Source organism: Rhodamnia argentea, chromosome 2 (assembly GCF_020921035.1).
Source record: "Rhodamnia argentea isolate NSW1041297 chromosome 2, ASM2092103v1, whole genome shotgun sequence".
Lineage (NCBI taxonomy): Eukaryota > Viridiplantae > Streptophyta > Magnoliopsida > Myrtales > Myrtaceae > Rhodamnia > Rhodamnia argentea.
In genome coordinates, this window is record NC_063151.1 from 24,444,544 (window position 1) to 24,467,691 (window position 23,148).

General features: G+C 42.1%; 5 protein-coding genes across 5 annotated transcripts; 3 read left to right on the forward strand and 2 right to left on the reverse strand.

Annotated features, from left to right (window-relative positions):
* Positions 1-3,868: 3,868 nt before the first annotated feature.
* LOC115752727 (coatomer subunit beta-1-like) lies at positions 3,869-8,521 on the forward strand. The gene is made up of 4 exons (XM_030691052.2): positions 3,869-6,128; positions 6,594-7,106; positions 7,354-7,439; positions 8,019-8,521. Exons 1-4 carry the CDS (start codon positions 4,065-4,067, stop codon positions 8,221-8,223), a joined length of 2,868 nt encoding a protein of 955 aa, XP_030546912.1. The 5' UTR covers positions 3,869-4,064; the 3' UTR covers positions 8,224-8,521.
* Positions 8,522-9,487: 966 nt separating this feature from the next.
* On the forward strand, positions 9,488-12,320 carry LOC115752728 (exocyst complex component EXO70A1). Its single transcript, XM_030691053.2, has one exon. The coding sequence runs from the start codon at positions 9,988-9,990 to the stop codon at positions 12,025-12,027; it is 2,040 nt and encodes a 679-aa protein (XP_030546913.2). The 5' UTR covers positions 9,488-9,987; the 3' UTR covers positions 12,028-12,320.
* Positions 12,321-13,247: 927 nt separating this feature from the next.
* LOC125313943 lies at positions 13,248-14,602 on the forward strand. Its single transcript, XM_048275286.1, has 2 exons — positions 13,248-13,427; positions 13,551-14,602. Exon 2 carries the CDS (start codon positions 13,559-13,561, stop codon positions 14,492-14,494), a length of 936 nt encoding a protein of 311 aa, XP_048131243.1. The 5' UTR covers positions 13,248-13,427; positions 13,551-13,558; the 3' UTR covers positions 14,495-14,602.
* A 453-nt stretch (positions 14,603-15,055) lies between these two features.
* LOC115752732 (glutamyl-tRNA reductase-binding protein, chloroplastic) lies at positions 15,056-19,369 on the reverse strand. Its single transcript, XM_030691059.2, is given in 6 exon segments — positions 15,056-15,579; positions 16,024-16,173; positions 16,314-16,418; positions 18,552-18,632; positions 18,762-18,971; positions 18,973-19,369. Coding segments are annotated over 6 exon segments (951 nt in total). The 5' UTR covers positions 19,150-19,369; the 3' UTR covers positions 15,056-15,351.
* Positions 19,370-19,767: 398 nt separating this feature from the next.
* On the reverse strand, positions 19,768-22,903 carry LOC115752731. Its single transcript, XM_030691057.2, has 8 exons — positions 22,706-22,903; positions 22,153-22,381; positions 21,912-21,974; positions 21,587-21,723; positions 21,417-21,454; positions 21,262-21,307; positions 20,824-20,988; positions 19,768-20,338 (listed from the first exon to the last, which is right to left on the reverse strand). Exons 1-8 carry the CDS (start codon positions 22,845-22,847, stop codon positions 20,175-20,177), a joined length of 984 nt encoding a protein of 327 aa, XP_030546917.2. The 5' UTR covers positions 22,848-22,903; the 3' UTR covers positions 19,768-20,174.
* Between the last annotated feature and the right edge of the window lie 245 nt (positions 22,904-23,148).

Genomic DNA, 23,148 nt, shown 5'->3' on the forward strand with positions numbered 1-23,148 from the left:
CAATCTGCTAATTCCTTGGAGTATGCTTGTACATCAATCTTTGTGCCTTGAAATCAAAAGGACAATGACCTGCCAAAGGTAAGGTCATAGTTGAAGAAATGGGTGTTGATTAACTGTGCAGGAAACAAAGTGGTCTTTTCATTGGGGTTGCAAAATCCTTGGCTTAAAGCTAATGTTTTCAGAAACACAAGTTTGAGGAATCTGTCATTGGAGGCCAAAGCGAGACCACTTGTTTTTCTTAGTGGAGACCGATCAGCTGGTACATTACTGGCGCGAATTGAGCAATGACTTCGATTGCGTCATGGACGTTGTTCAGTGCATGGTTCCGGCCTGCGCTCGCTGCTTCCACTTCCGGTGCGCCCCTTTCGCCTTTCCAGAGAAGATCAAGTCCAAGTGCCACTTCCACTCCCTCACCTTTGCCAAGACTTAGGTCGAGGACTGACTTCAACGAGTACTACTGCGATGCGTGCGAGCGCCAAGCAGGTGGGGAACCCGAAGCATCCTGCTTATCACTGCACCGAGCGCAACTTCATTGCTCATGTCAACTGCACTGTCTGGGAGGTAATAGATCCGTTGCTCTCATTGATCGGCTTCTTTACAGAATGAATGATCTTCTGCAACTGAGATGCTCATTCGATGGATTTTGTTTTCAGGTCTTACGAGCCATAATGGCAGAGTCTGATAATGATGCAAATATCAGGGGGGATCTCGCAAAATGATGCAGTCCTCCAAAAGCTCGATAGAAGAATCCACGATGCGCATGCTGAGGAAGAAAAATTAGCGAAAGAGCTCGAGACGATCGCGGCGAAAGTGAGGGCAGTGAGAGATACTCGTGCTCGGTATGTTGCATTGCATCTAGGAACCAAACAACATTACCAGACATGAGAGTACTGCAGAACCCTTGCTGAGTTATGCAGACACAGTGAATAGGATTTGTATCTTTGGCATCTATAGTTTTTCATATTTACATTCGTTCTGCATCACTCGGCTTTGCATGAACTTTTCCTGAGCCCGTAACATGGGAAATCGCGCTCATCTTAATTGCAGCAAAGATCATATCAATTCCCACAGCTTTTTCCGGAAGAATTGCTTGCTTCAGTCTCCGGGAAATCGAGCTGTTTGAATAAGAGGCACTAGTTTTCGACTACTCGGCGCAAGATTACAGAATTTGCCATTGAAATCTTGTGTAATTTTTTTGGGAAAGTAGAGCACTGATTTGCAGACTGGAATGCAACTAGACATATCAGGAAGATGAACTTCCATACTGGCTTGGCATATGCCGCGTCCGCTTCCATGATAAACTTGCATGAAGATCTGACCTTTCAGTGTAGTTGTGTAAAATGTGTGTGACTTCACGTAACACATTTTCACTATTATCGAAAATTATTACCTCCACGGTGTGGCAGGATTAACTTTCAGTATCAGAAAGTGTAATTATAAAATAGTATGACTGCGTTTGATCGCTAGGATATAAGCCAAAACAAGATTTCGTATTTGGTAACTATGTCTAGGATAGGATAAAAGGGATATAGCCCAGATAAAAAAGTCCTAGGAAAAGGGGTGAGATAGATCATGATAGGATTTCTCTAGTAGAATTCGGCGCACAATCAAAATGAAGTAAACCTTAGCGGGAAAGAGAAAATTGAGACCCGAGATTTCCTTGTTCATCCTTAAACTAAGGCAAGGTCTAACAGAGGATTTTACTATAATTAGCACATTGCACCTTTCATTACATCACTTAATTACAAGCGAAAAAAAGTACATCTAATGACCCATAGCTCAAATTACTATTTATGACTCACGTGCTTTCCTGTCATTGGGGAGCATGAACCATACCCCAACATTCTCAAGAGAGCAGGCACTAGGAGAATCAAGTTTTTCCTACAACCACCATCTCTCATCTGCGTTGAGCCCCTCTCTGCCTTGCCTAGGTCGCCTCTCTGGCGGTGGGCCGCCTCTTCGGTGAAGGATACTGTCAAGTGTGGCCGCCTCTTCATCGGCGAAAAGCTGGGGTCTCCGGCCGCAAAGCCGAGTATCTTCACGACTTTAATCTTTAATCGATTATTTGGCGTGATATGCGATCACGTCATTCATTTTTTAAACGCTTGAACCTTATCATCATTTGAAAGGGGTCCCGACTATTATGATGAACTCGAGATTGATCATCGACTTTAAAAGGTAGCTCTCTTAGACAACCTGCAAGAGTGCATCTTTAACTTATGAAAACAGATCGGATAATTAAATTGTTCAGCACTTATTACTCATTCAACAAGACAACGAGCAAGGTGTTATTTTCAAAGGATTCGACTCCAAATCAAGACACTCGATTTTACAGGGTTTGCTCTGTAGATGTTGTGCTTGAATTCCTTTTTTTTTTTTTTTGGTCTACTTCTATCCTATCCTATCCCATCCTATTTTATTTTACAAGCCACATTATTTGTGCTATGTGCTGTATGCAGGTTGTGAAACTTTGCTCCCTTACTAACGAGTTCCCACCCCAACCCCTAGAAAGTGGGGAATCAAACTCCCCACCTCCCTCTTCCCAAGTGGGAAATGTGGCATTTAGATGGCACAAGTATCTACTTAACAATAACTCACTCATTAGTGGATAATTTATTAAACATTTTGATATTTTAGTAAAATAAACTCGATCTCGGCCGCATATTGCCTCTTTTTATCCTACTTTTAATCTATAGTTCACCAAACATTAAATAGGATACGATAAAATGATTAAATTTATTATCCTATCCTATTTAGTTCTATCATTACTAAAAATTCGAATGATCGAATGCGGCCTAAGTAATTAAGATTGACGTAAGGAAAGCACAAATATTTCAACTTTTATTTGCTTTACGATCAAGTACCTATCCTTTTTTTCAAATTTGGCTCGATGTGAGACTCCGCTAAATAAAATGTTCGTGCCGTGTCATTTTGCTGATGTGACTCGCTTAGTTAGCGAATGTTAATCACGACTAGTGACGCGATTCGCTTACCCGGTGAAAATTGGGTGGTCTCTATTTAGGTATTGGATGCTGAGAAGAAGAAGAGAGAGAGAGAGAGAGAGAGAGAGTACGGACTTAAGCGATATTAGACATTCAATATGTCATTACTAACGTGGCATCATCTCAAGAGGCAACACTAGACATAACAATGTACATAATTAGTGGCTATTTAACGATGTTAGTGTCTACGTTGGTAATTTTTTTGTTAGTGATTCCTAGGTTAGGTATCATATCAATAAACTTTTAAAAAGTTGAGATGCTGATGTTTAGGGTGCTCAATCGTAAATTGGGCAAAATTTCAACACTTGTAGTGTTATCGTCCCTATGCTAAGTAATTGTTCCCGTGGTATTCGATATTGGAAAAGCTTGTATTTGTTTTAGGCTACGTTTATTTCGCGAAAAAGAATCGTTCGTGTTGCTTATAAAAATGAACGGACGAATAGTTTTTCCATCGTTCACGAAGATACTTTTGTTTTTAAAAAAATATTTCTGAATTATTCATTTTTCGAAAAAATTATAAATAAATAAATAAATAGAGCATTGATAATGCTCCGTGAAATTCTCAACGTGCTTAATAAATCTGACACATATTGCTACGCACACGATTGCACGTTTCTTAGATAACGCGATTGCACAATTGACATAAGTTAGCAACTGAAAATAGAATTCCCCTCTGGGTTCCAAAGAGAGGAACCAAATTGAAAATCGGGGGCAAAGTGAAGGGAGGGACCTAATTTGTCACTGGCCCCATATCCGAAAAAGGACCAAATTGAAACAATAATCTAATCCCAGGTCTCGAACCGCAATAAATTAATTCTTCAGGGCCAAAGCGGGGTCATTCGCCACGAACATTTTACAATCTCCTCGCCAACCCCAATTTCAGATCTAGCACTTACTCTCTCTCTCTCTCTCTCTGGTATAGAAGAGAGTGAACACGAAGAAGAAGACGACCCCCCCTCTCTCTCTCTCTCTCTCTAAATTCGATCAGATCTCGCATCTGAGCCACCATTGCCTTCGAATTCCGGTGACCGATTCGGGATCTCTCCGACAGGGACGACGACGATGCAGAAGCAAATGGAGAAATCGTGCACTCTCCTCGTCCACTTCGACAAGGGAGCGCCGTCGCTCGCGAACGAGATCAAGGAGGCCCTAGAGGGCAACGACGTCCCCCTCAAGATCGACGCCCTCAAGAAGGCTGTCATGCTCCTCCTCAACGGCGAGACCATCCCCCAGCTCTTCATCACCATCATCCGCTACGTCCTTCCCAGCGAGGACCACACCATCCAGAAACTCCTCCTCCTCTACCTCGAGATCATCGACAAGACCGACGCCCGCGGCAAGGTCCTCCCCGAGATGATCCTCATCTGCCAGAACCTCCGCAACAACCTCCAGCACCCCAACGAGTACATCCGCGGCGTCACGCTCCGGTTCCTCTGCCGCCTCAACGAGGTCGAGATCATCGAGCCGCTGATCCCGTCGATTGTCGAGAATCTGGAGCACCGCCACCCCTTCGTCCGCCGCAATGCGATCCTCGCGGTCATGTCCTTGTATAAGCTCCCTGAAGGGCAGAACTTGCTGGATCAGGCGCCGGAGATCATCGAGAAGGTGCTCTCCACCGAGCAGGACCATTCCAGTAAGCGCAATGCGTTCCTTATGCTGTTTAATTGTTCTCAGGAGAGGGCTGTGAATTATCTGTTTACGCACATAGATAGGATTAATGATTGGGGCGAGCAGCTGCAAATGGTTGTTTTGGAGTTGATTAGGAAAGTGTGTAGATCCAATAAGGCTGAGAAGGGCAAGTACATTAAGATTATCATATCGCTGCTTAATGCCCCATCGACTGCAGTGATTTATGAGTGTGCTGGGACACTAGTATCACTGTCCTCTGCGCCAACCGCGATAAGGGCTGCGGCGAGCACGTATGGCCAGCTGCTGTTGTCGCAGAGTGATAACAATGTGAAGCTGATTGTGCTTGATAGGTTGAATGAGCTTAAGAGCTCACACAGGGAAATAATGGTTGAGCTGGTGATGGATGTACTTAGAGCGCTTTCAAGTCCAAATCTTGACATTAGGAGGAAAACCCTTGATATCGCCCTTGAGTTGATTACCCCTAGGAATGTAGACGAGGTTGTTTTGATGCTGAAGAAGGAGGTTGTGAAGACGCAAAGCGGGGAGCTTGAGAAGAATGGAGAGTACAGGCAAATGCTTGTGCAAGCTATTCATACTTGTGCAATTAAGTTCCCTGAGGTGGCAAGCACAGTCGTGCATCTCCTAATGGATTTCTTAGGCGATACCAATGTGGCTTCAGCTTTGGATGTTGTAGTCTTTGTGCGTGAGATAATTGAGACGAATCCCAAATTACGGGTCTCTATCATAACCAGGCTGTTGGACACTTTCTACCAGATTCGTGCTGCAAGAGTTTGTTCTTGCGCTCTTTGGATCATTGGGGAATACTGTCTCTCCCTCTCAGAAGTTGAGAGTGGCATCTCTACTATTAAACAGTGTCTTGGAGACCTCCCATTCTACACAGTAGCTGCTGAAGAGGGTGAGGCCCAAGATGCATCGAAGAGTTCTCAGCCAGTGAATGTGGCAGCTGCATCTTCTAGGAGACCTGCAATACTTGCTGATGGGACTTATGCTACCCAGAGTGCAGCTTTGGAAACTGCCATGTCTCCTCCAACCCTTGTTCAGGGCTCATTGACATCTGTAGGAAACTTAAGATCATTGATCCTTTCAGGAGATTTTTTCCTTGGGGCGGTTGTGGCATGTACCCTGACAAAGCTTATATTGAGGTTGGAGGAGGTCCAACTGTCAAAGGTGGAAGTTAACAAAGCAACCACACATGCTTTGTTGATTATGGTATCTATGCTACAGCTGGGTCAGTCGCCAGTTCTTCCACACCCAATTGACAATGACTCTCATGACAGAGTAATCCTTTGCATTAGGCTGTTATGCAACACTGGTGATGAAATAAGGAGGATATGGTTGCAATCTTGCAGAGAAAGTTTTGTGAAGATGCTTGCAGAAAAGCAGCTCCAAGAGACGGAGGAAATCAAAGCAAAAGCTCAGATATCTCATGCTCAACCGGATGATTTGATTGACTTCTACCACTTGAAGAGCAGGAAGGTTAGCAACATTGTTTTTCTTGTCTCTCTGGTTTGAGTTGACTTTTGTGCTAGTAGAGCTAACTAATGGTTGATATTAACCAATGATACTCATATGTTAAAGGTCCCTTGGTTTCCAGTCACTAAAATTTTACTTCCTGATCTTTCTTCCATGTCTATTTTCACATGTGGTAATTATGAGGTTTGGCTATCCTTGTGCATTCACTTGCGTATGTTTCACCTTCTCGTTTCATTCTCTTTGGATACTGAATCAGAGTAGATTATAATGATAATGTGTCATGATATTAGAAGTGCTGGTCGATATCTGTTAATCAAGTTTGTGCAACTTTCTTTCACTCCTCTCCCTTCTGTTTGTTTTTGGTTAATACTGATGGTATGTTTTGTTTCTTTCTTTTGCACTGTACATCACATAACTATGCACTGTGAAGGTTTGGGCACTGAGTCTTTCTTATCATACTTTTTCCAGGGTATGAGCCAGCTTGAATTGGAAGATGAGGTTCAGGATGATCTTAAACGTGCAACTGGAGAGTTCACTAAGGATGGAGATGATGCAAATAAACTCAACCGCATTCTTCAGCTCACTGGATTCAGCGATCCTGTCTATGCTGAAGCATATGTGACGGTTCATCATTATGACATTGTGCTAGATGTAACTGTCATTAATCGCACTAAGGACACTCTTCAGAATTTGTGCTTAGAGCTTGCAACCATGGGTGATCTTAAACTTGTGGAGCGCCCTCAGAATTACACACTTGCTCCAGAGTCAAGCAAGCAGATAAAGGCAAATATAAAAGTCTCCTCAACAGAAACCGGAGTAATTTTTGGTAACATAGTATATGAGACTTCTTCAAATGTGCTTGAAAGGACAGTAGTTGTGCTGAATGATATTCATATCGACATAATGGACTACATTTCTCCCGCCTACTGCGCTGACGCTGCTTTCCGGACCATGTGGGCTGAGTTTGAGTGGGAAAATAAGGTATATCTGTGAATACATGTCCTTGATGTTTTGCTTTATCAGTTCCTTTATCGTTGGCTACAAACTTCCATTGGCTGTATTATTAAATTAGTTATTCTTGGGGAGAGGGCGATCCTTCATATATTAGAGAGTCTTACTGTATTTTTCTTCTCATTAGCTAAATATTTTGCCGCCTGATTTGTCTCCATTTTCTTGTACTTACCTCTTTTATATATTCTGTGCTGCTAACATCTTATACTTTGTGTAGGTTGCTATTAATACTGTTATCCAGGATGAGAGGGAGTTTTTGAACCACATCATCAAGTCAACTAACATGAAGTGCCTCACTCCTCCGTAAGTCGATACTCTGTTGTATGCTGTACCACGGTGTTCCTATTGCATGGGTTTGTTCTTTTTTGATGTGATTTTGTATTTGCTTTCTCTTGTTTCCATTTTTCTTTATAGTTACGGCTAGCAGACATTATTTTAGACAGATAGAGATAGCAAGAAATTAACGTTCTTGAATGAATGAGTTAATAGGTCAATTAGTTGAAGTATGAATTTGTGATGTGGCATAAGTCAATATTTAGCAATCCATCCAAGTTCAATCCTGTAAAAGTGCTGTCTTTACTGCATTATAATTCCACTGAGATGCCAGGTTTTGCAGAGCAAGTAATTCGTGGTCTTTGGTAGTTCAACTTATTTACTAGTTTTGATTTGTAGTTTGTGGTATCATTGATCTGTGGTGGCTTCACATTAAGTTTGTGAAATTTGCTTGATTTGGATTTTATTGCAGTATATAGTTCATTTTTTATCTTTATGTTTTTCTTTATTGATCAAAATTTTTCTTTTGATGTCTTTATTTCTGGACCTCCGCCTTCTTGGATAAAGATAATTTGCTTGCCCTGATTATTTTCGCTTATCGAATAATAGGTCGGCACTAGAAGGCGAATGTGGTTTCCTCGCTGCTAATTTGTATGCAAAGAGTGTTTTTGGTGAGGACGCTCTGGTGAATGTGAGCGTTGAAAAGCAAGTCGATGGAAAGCTTAGTGGATACATCCGGATACGGAGTAAAACTCAAGGGATTGCTCTGAGTCTTGGTGATAAGATTACTCTGAAGCAGAAGGGAGCGGCTTGATGGAACTAAAACTGTTGATTTGAGAGTTATAGTATTCCTTATTCAATTTCATGCATGTGCTTTTGTAGTTGGCATAGCATTATTCTCTCTTGATTATCACTTGTGTCATTTTGCTCAGAGAGACTCAGATTTTGTTTAAAATTATTTTTCTTCCGCAACCCTTCAGAATCGATTTCTTTCTGGTGTACGTCTTGAATTTGTGCAAATAGGTATAGATACAGTATTGGTGCGCTGCCAGTAATCAAATGAACAGATCATTTCTTGAGCTAATATTTACTGGATCTGACTTATGATCCCATCAGTGCTTCCTATTTTATTTTCTTATTTTCCTTGTGTCCTGCTGAAGTTTTTCCTGGTTTCTGTGTTGTGACAGATTATCTTTTAATTCTTATAGATGATTACTGTCAGCAGGGATTTTGATAAATCAATGTATTATCAATTACTAATGAGTTTGAGGTGCGAGAGAATATGCAGATTGTTTCATGCTAGAAGATTTGTTGCATCCGGCTGCCGATGTTCATTTTCTGGCTGCAGGCCAGTGATGTTGGTTTAGCCTCCTAAAGCAAGTTCACTGTTGTTGATTGACTTCCGAGGTCATTGCACCACTTGGCATACTGATTTGGACCTTGTTCTGTTTCTTGTAAGAGAGAACAATATGCAACTCCTGGGCCGATATGTTTGTAGGTTTCGGGGGGTTTTGGAAGCATTTGCCAAACTTGTGATCCACTTAATCGTGTTGATGAGGTGATGGAGGGGGAGGGGTGGATGTCTCTTGCGTTAAGAGTGGTTGAACCGAGTCTTGAAAGTTTCTGCCAGATGTTGCTGACCTAAGTTCTTCTCATAGTAAATATACGTCCTCTTGAGTTGGTGTCCGTTTGGTTACTCCTTCCAGATATGCCTATAAAGATACTTTCTCGTTGGTGGTTAAGGAATTGTTTCGGTCCGTTCAAGGCAAAGGGATTCAGATTTAGTAGGCTCCAAATTGCAGTTACTATTTGGCTACGAATTCGCATCGTCTCATCCGCGTCATCCATGTTGCTTTCAGTGAAAATCATGTTTTTATCCTAGCGTCTCGCAGTAATTGATCCACGGCTTTGAAGAACCCTGCAAATTTACAATTGCCACTCGCAAGTAGTAGGCGAAACTTTTTTGCTTTACTAATAAATTAAAGAACAAAGGACAAAAGTGAAAGTTATTTGACATGCTGACACCAAAACCCGGGCGGTGTGCTTTAATGCCGAACCTCATGTTATTTATGTCTTCCGACAAAATTGCAGTTCGATTTACCATCAGGTGGGAAATGAATTTCTCTCGTAAGTGTCGACTTTACATGGTCAAGATTCAACCTGGATAATCTGAGAGGACTTGTAGTCGCTGGCCTGATGACTTGTGGAGTGCAGGTTAAGATCACGTAATTGACTATGACTTGGGGACCACCTCGTTTGGCTTTGCAAACTTCAATTCTTTCACAGTACAAGAAAGTTGCCTGTCCCCGAAGGTTTTTCCCTGATGGAGGGAGGGGTGTGCAATTAATCCAAGCAAGGAGATGGTTGCATGTTGGTTGAAGTCATACGGGTCTAATAGATATGTTTGTTTTGCAAGTGAAGTTTGGTTTGAATCCAGCGGTCTTCTTTTCAGTTACATTTGGTGAGTTGGTGAGAAAGTAGATTTGCAGTGTAAGAGAGACTAACGCGGAGGCCATTTAAAAGGCCGAATAGGGAGTCTCATCCGCTAGGAATCCAGAGCCAGGACTTGTTCTTAGTCATGGCCGAGGGACAGGGCGTCAAGAGCCTTTTGGCAGCTAGAGACTTGTTGAAGACTAGTCTCGACAAGTCAAGGGCTCTTGGCCTTGAGTTAGATGAAACGAGTCTAAGATTGGATACAGTGGGCCGGAGATTGCTGTCTCTGGAGTCTGCACTTAGACCCGTCTCTCGGAAAAAGTGCACGTTCCTTGCAATCGGAGACCACATTGACTGCGCCATACGACCTGCAGACGCAGTCCTGAAAGTCTTTGAGTCTGTTCGTGAGCTCGAGAACTCGCTGTTGGCGAGCCCTTGCTCTAACCTATCCTGTTATCTTTCGACCGTAAGAAAGCTTGAGCAGGCACTGAGGTTTCTCTCTGACAACTGCTTGCTAGCAATTCAGTGGTTGCAGGGCGTGATCGAGCTTTTGGAGGACAATGGGATGACCAACGAACGCTATGTTTTAAACTTGAAGAGTTCGTTGAGCATCCTCCAAGATTTGCAGTCTTCTGAAATGGAGTCACGTCGTGACGGAGGAGCTCTAAGTATTGCATTCGACAAACTCGAATGTGAGTTTAGGCAGCTTCTGACAGAAGATAGTGTTCCTTCTGCATTTGACCCACTGACAGAATGTTCCGCCACAAAGGACGCCTGTGTCCCCTCATCACCTTTTCCAGCATCTGCAACACAGAAGTTGCAAGCCATCCTCGAGAGATTGAATATGAGCAACCAGCTCGAAAGCTGCATAGATGCTTATGTCGATGTCCGGACCCTGAATGCCAGAGCAAGATTACACGCTCTCCACTTGGAGTATCTTGAGAGTCCAACCTCGCAATTTGATGATGAGAAGATAATAGAGAGTGACCTGGAAAGGTGGAGCAAGCATTTGCAATATGCTGTGAAGCATGTCTTTGAGCATGAGCGTAGGCTGTGCATGCAGGTCTTCGAGAAAGTGGGTCAGGAAATTTGGACAAGGTGCTTCGCAATGATCGCTTCCCGCTCTGGAATTGCAGCATTTCTCCAATTCGGAAGTAAGTTCACAGAAAGCAAGAAGAGCCCTGACAAGCTGTTAAATCTGTTGAAAGTTTTTGCAGTCCTGGACGATCTAAGATCAGATTTTACTCAGCTCTTTGGTACAAAATCGTGCGCTGAAATCCAAACCCTGACAAGAGCTCTCATCAGAAACGTTGTTCATGGTGCTTGGGAGATATTCTGGGAGCTCTCCTTTCAAGTGGAACTGCAAAGGCAGAGCAGTCCGCCATCAGATGGCAGCGTTCCGCTCCTTGTGAGCTTCGTCACAGAGTACTGCAATCAGCTGCTGGGCGACAAGTACAGGCCCACCATGATCCAGGTCCTGGTGATCCACCAGAGCTGGAAGCACGAAAAGTATCAAGAGGGGCAATTCACCAATCAGATTTACAACATCGTGAAGGAAATTGGGCTGAACTTAGATTCATGGTCAAAGGCCTACCACAACCGCGAGCTCTCCTTCCTCTTCATGATGAACAACCACAACCACTTCTGCAATCTCAAAGGCACGAAGCTCGGCGACATGATGGGCGAGTCTTGGCTAAGAGCGCACGAGCAGTACAAGGATTACTATTCCATGCTCTACTTGAAGGAGAGCTGGGGAAAGCTTCTAGCTCCTATTGCACAAGCCGCTACCAATCTAGCAGCTGAAGAGGAACTGATTGATAGAGACCTTCTCAAGAAGAGGCTGAAAGCATTCAACGAGGCCTTTGATGACATGTACGATAAGCAATACAACTGGATCATCTCTGACGAAGATTTGAGGGAAATGATGAGCCTGCGAGTCATGCAGGCTATCGTGCCTATTTACGGGAGTTACATAAAAAAATACAGAACTACTTTCACTCTAGATGACAGTGCCAACCGCTATATTAAGCATTCTGTGCAGAGCTTGGAGAATATGCTCCGTTCTCTCTTTCAGCCAAAGCACAGAAAGCTCGGGAATAGTCAAAGTGTCACGACAAATTACCCCATTGACAACATGAAAAATGTAATGACCAGTCAGCTCTACCTTACTCTAACTGCTGCTTAATTTTAGCTTGGATATGCTCTTCCTATGTACAGATGGCGGAAGCAAAGCATACATCAAGTGAATACTAAGCCTGTTCTGGCTTTGCGCAGAGTATTTATGGCTCTTTTAAATGGTCATGTAGTTATAGTCAATGTAGTACTTTCTCTCTTTCTTGTGAAAACATGGAGGGTTTAACAGATCTCTTTTAGCATCTCCCAAGGATGCCACACTTCAAACCATCTATTGTGGACCGTCATGCTGATCTTATTGGCTTTTGCAACAACATAAACTGCGAGCTTCTATCTTATGAGTTCGGCTTTTCTGCAAAAAGAATTGAAAATGTGAAGACATGATACATAAATGTGCATGCAAATATGCATCGTATTCACAAATTGCAATGAAACAGGGAGATGCATTAACAGTGTCTAGCCTCATCTATTAGAAGGAAGCTGAAGGATACTGCCAGTGCAGCGATTACTACTTTCGAAGAAACAAAAACTCCCTTGACCCTATAGTTAAGAACGGACTATCTTAAGGTTCAAAAGAGGGGTTCTTTATCAGTGCCATAAGGATGAGAACTGAGAAAACTCACATAGTTCGCTCCCATACTATGAATAGGCGGATGAGTTACATCCTCCGTTAATCCAAAAGGCTTATAAAGATGAAATCAGTAACAATGGTACTTTAAATTACTATGATTCTACCTTGCTGTTATTCCAATATATAGTGAAATCCATATGGACAGTTCATCAAATTTGACAAGGGATCTGTGTACTGTAAGTGTGGACACTATGCTAGTGCTCTTATTTGAGCATATTGAGTTCACCTTTAGTTGACAATCGCATTTCACCTTTCGCTTTGGCATAATCTCCTCATTCACAAGTATAACATTGTGGGGTTATTAAAACATAACTCTTAAGTTCAATTTTCTGAGATGTTGTCTAAGTAAATGAGAGTCACCATCATCTTTATTCATCTGAACCATTTTCAACATAAAATACTTTGTCAACACTGACTTTTCTAGTGGGAACCCTTAAATGAAAATGTAATTAACCAATGGAAAAATATAACTTAATCTCCTTATTTATACCTCCTGTCCAACATGGGACCACCTCATTTGTTAAATTAATGGTAATCTGTGAGAGCTATTTCCAGAGTAAAGTGCTACCTCAGTGGACACCTCCCTCAGTCTGACATTTCCATCTTTCCCTTCAGTGATGCTTATTCTGTTCCAAAAGGAAAAACCAAAACATGTTAAAAGGTACGAGATTCGGTTCACAAGAGAAAAGCAAATCATCGGTATCATCAAAAGGTCACACGCGTCCCTCTCTTCCCCATTTTCTGGTTTGTCGTTCAGAAAATTTACCAAACTTGACCACTGAAGTCTTCAAAAACAGAGCAGAAAGTTTGAATCTTTAAGGTAGTAATTTCCAATTGACGAGACCCACCTACATTTCTTCACCCTGAATCAGCCAAAGAAGTAGGTAGAATCTACTCTGAGAATTTTCATTCTGTCCGAGGATCATTTCCTTCCAAGCATCCACCAATCGCCATGGCCTCATCGTTGTCCAACGCGATTTCGGTCCTCAGAGAAGCGACCAGAATACCAGCCAGGAACCAGAAGCTCACGATCCAAGTCATGCTTCTCCTCTCGTGCCCCTCCTTCCTCCTCATGCTTCTCCATTACTCTCTAGCAGGACCTTTACTGGGGAAAGTCGAGGATGGCTATGAACAGTCGAGGTTAGATCCCGGAGATGTAAGAGCACTTGCCCTTCTTGAATCATTCTTCTTACTGGCCTTTTCCCTAGTTTCTTTCTCCGGGATGATGTTGGTCATAAATGGGTCAACCTTCCCTCACACCACAAGACCCGTGAGCCTCAAGCATCTGATATCGCGGATCCGGTCCCGCTGGAAGAAACCCTTCCTTACATGGCTGTGTGTCTCTGTTTTGACCGCAGCGTACGTCGTTATGCTGTGCTTCTTTATCCTATTCGCCAGCTATATCCGGGCGTTTGCCGGTAATCTCGCGTCGGTGATTGGTGTTGTCGCAACTGTGGCTGTAACGCTTCTGCTGTACTTTTACCTTGCTCCTAAATGGGCTCTTGGACTGGTCGTTTCTGTCGTGGAGGATGATTGGCAAGGCATGAAGGCACTGTCAGCGAGAGCTCAAGAGCTAATCAGAGGGAAGAAGACGGAAGGTTTTATCCTTGTGTTGGTATTAGCTCTGTTGAGCGTCCCCATCTATGTGCTGTTCTACGTCACGGTCACGGATGACGAGGATCACCTCGTCCTGATGGTCAAGATTGGTTTTGGCTTCTGCATAACGATCCTTCTGTGCCTGGTAAACTCCTTCAGCTGTGCGGTGTTCACCGTGTTCTACTATGTCTGTAGCCAGAGGCTAGGTGAGAAATTGGAGGTGGAACTGGAACTAGGGCATGGGTATGATTCAGTCCCTTCTAATCTTCAGGTTGAACTTTCTGGTCCTTGATAGAGTTCTGCATTTGACATGTTTTTGTTCTGGAGCTCACTAATGTAACTGATGGGTACCATATCCGCTCTATAGTACATGGACTAGAAGAATGTATCTTCTTTTGTTTAGTGACCTACGGGCTATGAGTATCTTCCAGTTACGAGCAAAGATCGTAATGAGTGTTGAACAACAATCCTCGCCTGTTGCGTTTAATTAACTAAACCCGCTCGTTCTTGCCAATCACTTTGACTTGCTTGTGGAGTCTTATTGCAGAGTAAACAAAACCCCATCAGTGATACCTGGCAAAAAGGGAAAAAGATCACAGTGAAAGTCTTGCACTGCCCACCACCCTCCTCCCAGAGAGTCTAATGAGGCACTTGAATAGCTCCTCCTTTATTACAGATGAGCGTCCAAAAGCTACCTCATAATTTCACCGGACTTACTATAAGAACACAGAGAATGAACTACCATCTTTATTGCCCTTTGCTTGTGGGATACAGAAATATGCATGAACAAGTACATGATTCTGTGGGGCAAATGAACTGAATGGAGGAGGCATTTCTGCCAAAAAAAATTTGCAATATTGCATAAGGTGACATTTTAGCACCACCACCGCTTGCTACAATCATCCAAATGACCAGCCTAGATTTCCAATTTTGGCCAACTAAGACACAATACAATCTTCCTCAAACATTGGATATACTAAATGGTGCAATCAACCACCAAATAATCGCCCAAAACTTATCTTTCTTTGTCTTGCCGACACCCAAAACTGCTCTGAGATTGGACAAAACTCCAGGAGTGAACAAACAGTAAGACCTGAATCTCAGCATTGCCTTCAATCAGGAGAGGAGAGGATACAAAATATTTATTGTCTAAGCTATCTGCTTTAATTGTTCCACCTTCTTAAAATCGGGGACATGGAAATTCTTTTCTACCTCCCATGCTATTTGAGACATACAATTGAAAGATGATTTTGCACCCTTCTCATCCGTAACTTCTCTTGGGAAAGGAATGCGGACATCGAATATACTACTTGGAGGGGAATGGATACGCACATCAAAGCCTAACCGGTCAACCCATATCATTTTCGCCTCAGACACCTGCAAACATGAATGAATCCCTTGAGACGACGCCATGAAGAAAGATGCGCATGTAGTGCAATGACACTAAGAAGTAAGATTGTCATGGGCTGAATGCATAGCATCACTGAGTCATGCAGACATTAAGGCCAAATGCATCAGGCATGCATTCAAAGTGCTTAATGCCATCTTATTCTTCTTCCTCATACAATTTTCAGAAATAACAGTTGAGATTCATTTTCTCTAAATGACCAATCGAGCCATATAGGACTGCTATTATTCTTCGAAATAAATCAAGCAATTATCCTTTTGTAAAGGCCTCTGCACAGTACGAGAACTTAGAGACCCATTAATCTATTCACAAGCCTTAACTCTTGAATAAGAATTGAAATACTCAATATACGCAATCCCTATTGAACAGTTCTGATGTAAAGTTCAAGATAGGAAAGTGAAAATAATGCGTACCTGGAAGTCCAAATCAACATACACATTGCAAAAGCGATAAACATCTTCCATGTTATTGGTGTTTATCTCAGTGACAATCTTTTCAGCAACGTCTCGAAGTGGATCAGGGGTTGCTCTTTTATAATCAGATGAGGTGACCCATATGCCATCCTGACATAGTAACCCACATCAGACAAGTGCACAATACGTTCTAATATCAGAAAGCTTGCCATTGCTCTACTGAAGATTAAAGTGACAGAGACAAAAAGGGAAACCAGGACAGAATATGCAGAAAGACTAATTTAGCATACCTCCTTAAAGTTTTCCATCTGAAGTACCTTTTCCATATCTATGTAATAAACTTGGTCTTCCTCAGCATCCGATCCAAATCTCTTTGTCCACGCTGAAAGAAGCCGCTGAAGGAAAGTGTTCATTTTCACCCATGTGAGAATGCATGTAGTAAACTCAGATTATTACTCATGTGCTCCCACAGAGTGGAAAGGACTTGCACTTTAACCACGATAAATGAGTCTCTGTTGCCCCTATTGTCAGGTGATATTATAGATCTTCAAATCCAAAGCACTCTCCGAAATGTTAAAACATTACAAGAGTATCCATGTCAGCTACAACAGCTACAGAAAACAATTGCAAGCACTTCGAGGCTCCTTCATACTGATAATTTTAACTCTTCCAATCAGTGGAGGATGTCTGTTTCCCAGACAACAGAAAAATTTACTAGAGATGCCAAGGGGTGCCAACCCATTTCCAGAGGAACTAAAATCCATGAGAGCAGCTATACCAGACATACCTTCTCAACGCTCATGGATAGATAATTTCAATGCTACCCAGTATCCATGAAAAATAAAAAGACTAGAAGCACTAATCATGCCTTTCTCTGTAGTCTACATGCAAGCAGATTTAATTGCCGCAATACGATCATGAGTCAGTTTGAATTCAACAAACCAGGTCACAAACATAATTAGCCTGTAAACAGGATCATTCATCTCAAATGAGAGGATGGCGGGAGAATTATCTAGATATTTGAATGGATTTGGATCCTACCCATAATCAAAGCTCTAGTGATTATGAGCATGGAATCTGTGGATAGCCAGAACATCGGCAAATTATACACCACTGGCAAAAGAGCCTCACTTCTGCTACCCTTGCTGTCATAGATCTCTTGATCGGCTCTTCTTACATCTCATACAAATAGTACTGTGATTGAGAGTTATGATGCATGGATGTTTTTAAAGGAAATTTATTGGATGGCATATGTACTCTATCATGCCAACCAAACAGAAAAGAAGAATAGAGATTCAGTCTTGCACTTCAGAACTGTTGGAAAAATATTTTGTTTTAAGGTTCTGAAAAATGAAAAAGGAAACAAGAATCTGTCAAGAGATGTGGTCTTACGAAATGAGGTTTCCTATGGAGCATGGCTCACCATGATTAAAGTTGGTTTCAAGACAATAAATTACTAAATTATTTGTGCTCTGCCCTGTATCGGCAATTATTTTCTCCCAAGCCATTGCTAATATTTATTGGAAAAATAAACAGGCATAACTTGCCCAACATTCTGATACAATACATCCAACACGATTCTGATCTATTTGAAAATTGCTATATCCAGTGGGTAGAAAACATATATCCATCTCTCTATTGATGTGCATAGCCGTTTCATCTCCATATCTTTTTTTCCAAGATCAGCATAGACGAGCTTTGTGGATGTCGGAGTGGTCTTACGGGAGGAGTATAAACAGAACCATACTGGAACTGAGAGTTATACAAAGCTTGATCTGTATGTTATTCCCCCAAATGATTGCTAAGCTTCACCTTACACATGATCTTTGCTGGTTTTTGTCAGATACTTCTCTTTAAGTTGAGATTTTTCAAAATGATAAAGATTAATAGAAGATTTTTATGCTGAGTTAGGAAACAAAAACACCATCACTTGTTCTCTAGAGAGGAAGAAAGATCAAACATATGATGAAGAGGAAGGTGCTACGCCAACTGCCATTGCATCTTTTAAGACAATTTTTAACCGAGAAATGGAACGTGTTAGCTTCATGTTTGCTAGGCAAGGGCCAACATGAGAGGCTTCATATTTTTGAAACAGAATTTTATGGAGAAGCAAAGGATTCCCAAAGCCAATCTGGAAGGAGACTTAAAACTTCCACAACTAAGTACCAAACGACTCATTTTTCAGGAATTGAACGTGTGGCTATCTCACACTCATTGTTCGAGGAGTTCGACCGAAATGGGAAAAAGGACCAGGCAAGCCTATAGATAAGCCAAAGATGAGGGATACCATTCATGTATGGCTTCCGCAAAGAACAGGGTAGCAAGAGTAGCAAATTAAATCCAAGAAAAACCATGACTACATCATCGCAGTAATGTACATCTACGTCACTCAAAAGCACAATTTATGAATTGCATGCTAAGGTCACCTGAGAGCTCTAGGCAGCTCCTGAGCTCATAACAGTGAGACACTCTTTCCATTTGCGAGAGCATGTAAGAAAATTAACTCTGCTGACAACAAAAGGCATTACCTTTGAAGACATTCTATCTCCAGGTTTAGCTAGACTGCCCTGAATTGTGCACTGCGGAGTCCGTAACCCACACTGCTTCAACTGATTCGATAATCCCCCCAAAAAAGCAAGTTTCTCCCAATCAGATAACGAAAAAAGCTACATTTTTTCAAGCGCACGCAAACAAGAATAAACTTGAAGTGGAAGAAAAATTTCAAAAATAAAAAGCACCTGAACATGAAGACTAGACCTCTTGTCAACAGGGAACAGCCTGTCAGCCTCATTCAAGCACAAGATTGGAGTGCCATCAGGCGCAACCGCGAATCGAACACCAATGCCAAGAGGCCACCTGTCGTCGGTCAACGTCGAGAGCGTTCCCTCGGAGCACAACTCCATGATGGTCCTCGAAACTTCGGCCGGAAACGGCTTCGTACTGGAGGACGGATCCCAACTCAGTGGCTTCGGAAACGGTGGAAAGTGAGCATTTCAGCGTGTTGAAGCAAAATAACCTCGGTAACGAGCATGATTTTCGAGGGCAAAATTGGGTCTTCAGTTTGGGTCTGAAAAGGGTCGGTGAAGGAGAGAAATGGGTCCTCAGGGATTGAGCTTGAAGCAGCATTTTGAGAGAGAGAGAGAGAGAGAGAGAGAGAGAGAAGGTTAGCTAGAACTGAAAGATTCAGGAGAAACAATCCAGGGAGCGAGTCGATTGATGATTATGCAAGACAAGAGGAACCATCACAAAGATCGGATAGAGAGAGGAGGGGGAGGAGGAGGAGGAGGAGGAGGAGGATGGGGATGAATTGTTCAGACTCCCCGTCTTCAGTTTTGATTATGTGGTCAGCGCCAAGTCCCGGAGGAACTGTAAAACGACGCCGCTCAAAGAGTTTGGTATGGAGCTATGAATTTTTGGACCGTTCTTTTTGGTGATCATCCATCCCTTCAACCCCTTCATATTCGACCGAAAAAAAAACCCCCTTCATATAACAAACAAGACCATTCGTTTAAATCGTTGGATGGCACCATGTCATAATCGTTAAGCGACAAACTTGCATGACACTGTTTCTTAAAGTCCTCAACAATGTGTCCCAAAGTTGGTGTTCATAATATATTTGTTTGTGATTTAATATATTGTTTGCTCTTCGAGATGCAAATTTACCAACAAAAGTTAGCTTACTGATTGTCGATGCGAGTTATCGATATCATGTGAACTCAGACTATAGCTGCTTCTTTTAAAAAATTGACCAACTAGACATAGTATAGTGAATCAGTGAGAGGACTCACAGCTGAGGAAGGTGAAAATGTATTTAGAGAACAGAGCACAATACGACTGCAACTCCATATCTCCAGAAGGTTTGTTGATGCTATTTAAATCTGAACTCAATCCATGCTAGATTCTCTCAACAACAAGTGGGCTCGCCACGTTTTCTATATGTTGTGCACAGGCGCCTACATGGCTTCAAGCCACAATGATTACGGTCAAATCAAGCTCCTCTTAGTTTGCTACTTCACACAGTACCGTCGCATGATCAGATTCCTGAGGGCAGAGCATAATTTGGTTGGACCGAACTAGAAGCATTGATCAAGAACGGCTTCAGAAGAGCAACGCAGAGAGAGGGCAGAAATTCAATGCCAAGAGGTCCGTCCTCAGCATGCTGCATAATCCTTCACCATCAGAATTTCGCTGCACAACTTTTGAGGCACTTGCTGCAAATTCTTTCCTTCTTGCCATGCTTGTCCGACCAAGACTCCGGGCCCAATGTGACGAAGGTACATGACAACTTCATCATCGAAAGGATAGGGGTGCTTCCCTGAAAAGAAGAGAATGGCAAAAGTGAATTGAGTTCTGGACTGAACTATAGCGGAAACTAAGAGTCTTTTAAGTTAGTTTCAGAATCTTTATCATGACAAGTGCAGCAACATGACTGAAAATTTTGGTCATTAGTCAATTGAGGATTTAAGGTTTTACTTCGGTCGATCGAGAATTTACGATTTTAAAAGAACCCCAATCAGACCTCAAGCTTGCTGTCGATGGAATTCAGGCATCGAAAATGACACACAACAAATGATTAAATATTCCACATGGCACGTCGGATGTCCAATGCCTAAATCCCAGCCACGCGAGCTCGAGACCTAATTGGGGCTTTTTAAAAGCTTAAATCTCCAATTGATCACAATAAAACCTTAAGTCTTATATTGACCAATAAGCAAAACTTGAAATCCTGTTTTGCACTTAACCTAGAATTAAAAGAACTCACATAGGCCTCTTTGCAACTAGTGGAATGGCTGAACCTACCTGGTTTAGGGAAGCTCTCGGGGTAGTCACAGAGATCCAGCAATCCATCGCCGAATTCGTATGCTAGATCACAAGGTTGTTCTGTGGACATTACTTCCTTGACTGGTGTCACCACAAAGTACAGTGGATAAAAGGAACTTCCTAATTGACCTAGCAACGATTCACCTGAGAAAGAGGAAGTTCTTAGACCACAGTATCCAGCAATTTACCAACCAAATGATGTCTGGATGTTAACAACTCGCCAGCAGCAAGCAGAAAGAAACAAGATAAAAGGACAAAATTCATGGCTTTGGCATAAAGGATGACTAGTTCACCAAAATTGTGCTAGTCTATATGAAGCAACCTCAATAATATATGAATGCTTCAAATTCATGAAACTGTCACTGCATCTGCTATCATGAAAAGTCCAGAACTTTTTTGAGAGAAAAAAGGGTTTACCAATAAGACGGCCGTACTTCTTCTCATCCTTGGAACGGAATATAGCCTGTGTAAGGAACAGGGTTAGTTACATGCACACCTTATAACTATCACAAGAAGAAATTCAAAAAATGGAAGCATGATAAACTACAATTGTCAACGAGTCAAGGTTTCACCTTTTTGAAGAAATTTATCCAAGCAACAGGAGGAGGACCTGTCTTACAAGGGTTTTAAAAAGAAAATCAACCTCAAGATGGTCTGAAACTACATAATCTCATTCTCGATATTTTTTATACTGCCAAAGGAACCATGGTCGGTGTTACAAGCAAAAATCTCAGTGTGTTACCTCCATTGGTTCGACAATAGTAATACTCAAGTGATGTCTCTTTAGCTTCACCAGAAAGCAAACTAGACGCTTTTTTCTTCATTAACATAGGATCCTCATAGCGTGAGCCAGCTATCTCCCAGGCTCTTGATATAAGTCTGCACCATATTTCCAGGCCTTTCATAACCGAAAATTTAACCAGAAAACCACCAGTTCATGTACCAATACGTATGCCACATATCACTAATCAACATTGAAATCATCACAGGCACACTCAAAGGACAAAACATCAACCCTCTCAGCAGCACCAAAACAAACATACTAACATGCTCAAAGGAGAGAAAACCTTGGGTTTAGCAAGCGTAGTAATCGATGGCGCCTTTCCTCCGGAATGTCTTCAATTTTCTTCCTGAAAATTTACAAGACCCAGAACTATAGATGACTCCTTTACCCAGTCTGACTTCAACAGAATCCAAAAGTAAAAGAGGTACCCAAATCATGGGTAAATAATCTCGAATCAAAGAAGCCATGAAACAAAAAGTTACATATTGATCATACATTCATGATGCTTATGAATTTGTCTTTACCATAAATAAGCAGCAGGGTTGTAAGAACTGGGTTCAAGAGGAATCAACTCCTTAGGAGGGTCAAGAAATGTGACCACATCTTGCTCATCCAAGTAAGCTATTTTACCATTTGGCAATGTTTCATAAGGTTTATCGTCCCACGGCAACAGATATTCCGCCTCGCTTCCATTTACAGCCTTTTTTGTGCCTTCGGAGGATGACACCAATCCATATCTCCACCAATTCAAACCTAAGAAACAAGGTCGAACCATTAAGTCAAACGCCCAAATATGAAAAATGCACAAAAAAGACGCTTTATTGAGCTGAATTCAGGTTTTTCCATAGTCGAGAGAGAGCGAGAGAGAGGAGAGAGAGAGAGAGAGAGAGAGAGAGAGAGAGAGAAAAGTACAGATGAAAGACCCACCTTAATTTTGCAGAAAACATGACAAAACAAGCGATTCAAAAGCGAGTATGAGCAGACAGAATCAAGAGTGCGGGAAAGTTGCAGTCTTTGAATGAGAGAGAGAGAGAGAGAGAGAGAGGGGGAGAGAGAGAGAGGGTCATAAGCTCTCACCTGACACGAGACGTGGCCACCGTCGGATGGGATGGTGAATTTGGAGGGAAGAAGGAAAGAAGAGAGATGGCGATGGACGGTGGTGACGGAAGGTTCGGCGTGTGCACCGGGAGTTGCTGCAGCTGCAGGCGAGCGCCTCCATTGTTACTCAGCTTTGAGGTGTTCTTTTTGTTTGGGAGGGCCTTCCTTTGAATTGAGGGTGTTATTTAATGTCCTTTAGCTCAACAAAAGCTAAAGGAAAATATTATAAGGATTAATATTACAAAAAATTTTAAATTGATATATTTATAATTAATTTATTATAAATTGTTTTTTTTTACCATCCAAAATTCTAACTGATATATTCGTGATAAATTTATACTCCATTAAACTTAATTGTGAAATTGCTAAGCTAGTGACAAGTGGTAGTTGACATGAATATCGACTTACAATTTTTACCCTCC

Excerpts from the sequence above, each read along its gene's own strand:
- LOC115752731 (XM_030691057.2), bottom strand. The coding sequence starts at position 22,847 with ATGGAGGCGCTCGCCTGCAGCTGCAGCAACTCCCGGTGCACACGCCGA. Across the intron at positions 21,975-22,152 it reads AACCCTGCTGCTTATTTATG|GAAGAAAATTGAAGACATTC; the intron begins GTAAAGACAAAT and ends GTAAATTTTCAG. Across the intron at positions 21,724-21,911 it reads CTACGCTTGCTAAACCCAAG|ACTTATATCAAGAGCCTGGG; the intron begins GTTTTCTCTCCT and ends AATATGGTGCAG.
- LOC125313943 (XM_048275286.1), top strand. The coding sequence starts at position 13,559 with ATGGCCTCATCGTTGTCCAACGCGATTTCGGTCCTCAGAGAAGCGACC.
- LOC115752727 (XM_030691052.2), top strand. The coding sequence starts at position 4,065 with ATGCAGAAGCAAATGGAGAAATCGTGCACTCTCCTCGTCCACTTCGAC. Across the intron at positions 6,129-6,593 it reads ACCACTTGAAGAGCAGGAAG|GGTATGAGCCAGCTTGAATT; the intron begins GTTAGCAACATT and ends TACTTTTTCCAG. Across the intron at positions 7,440-8,018 it reads ATGAAGTGCCTCACTCCTCC|GTCGGCACTAGAAGGCGAAT; the intron begins GTAAGTCGATAC and ends ATCGAATAATAG.
- LOC115752728 (XM_030691053.2), top strand. The coding sequence starts at position 9,988 with ATGGCCGAGGGACAGGGCGTCAAGAGCCTTTTGGCAGCTAGAGACTTG.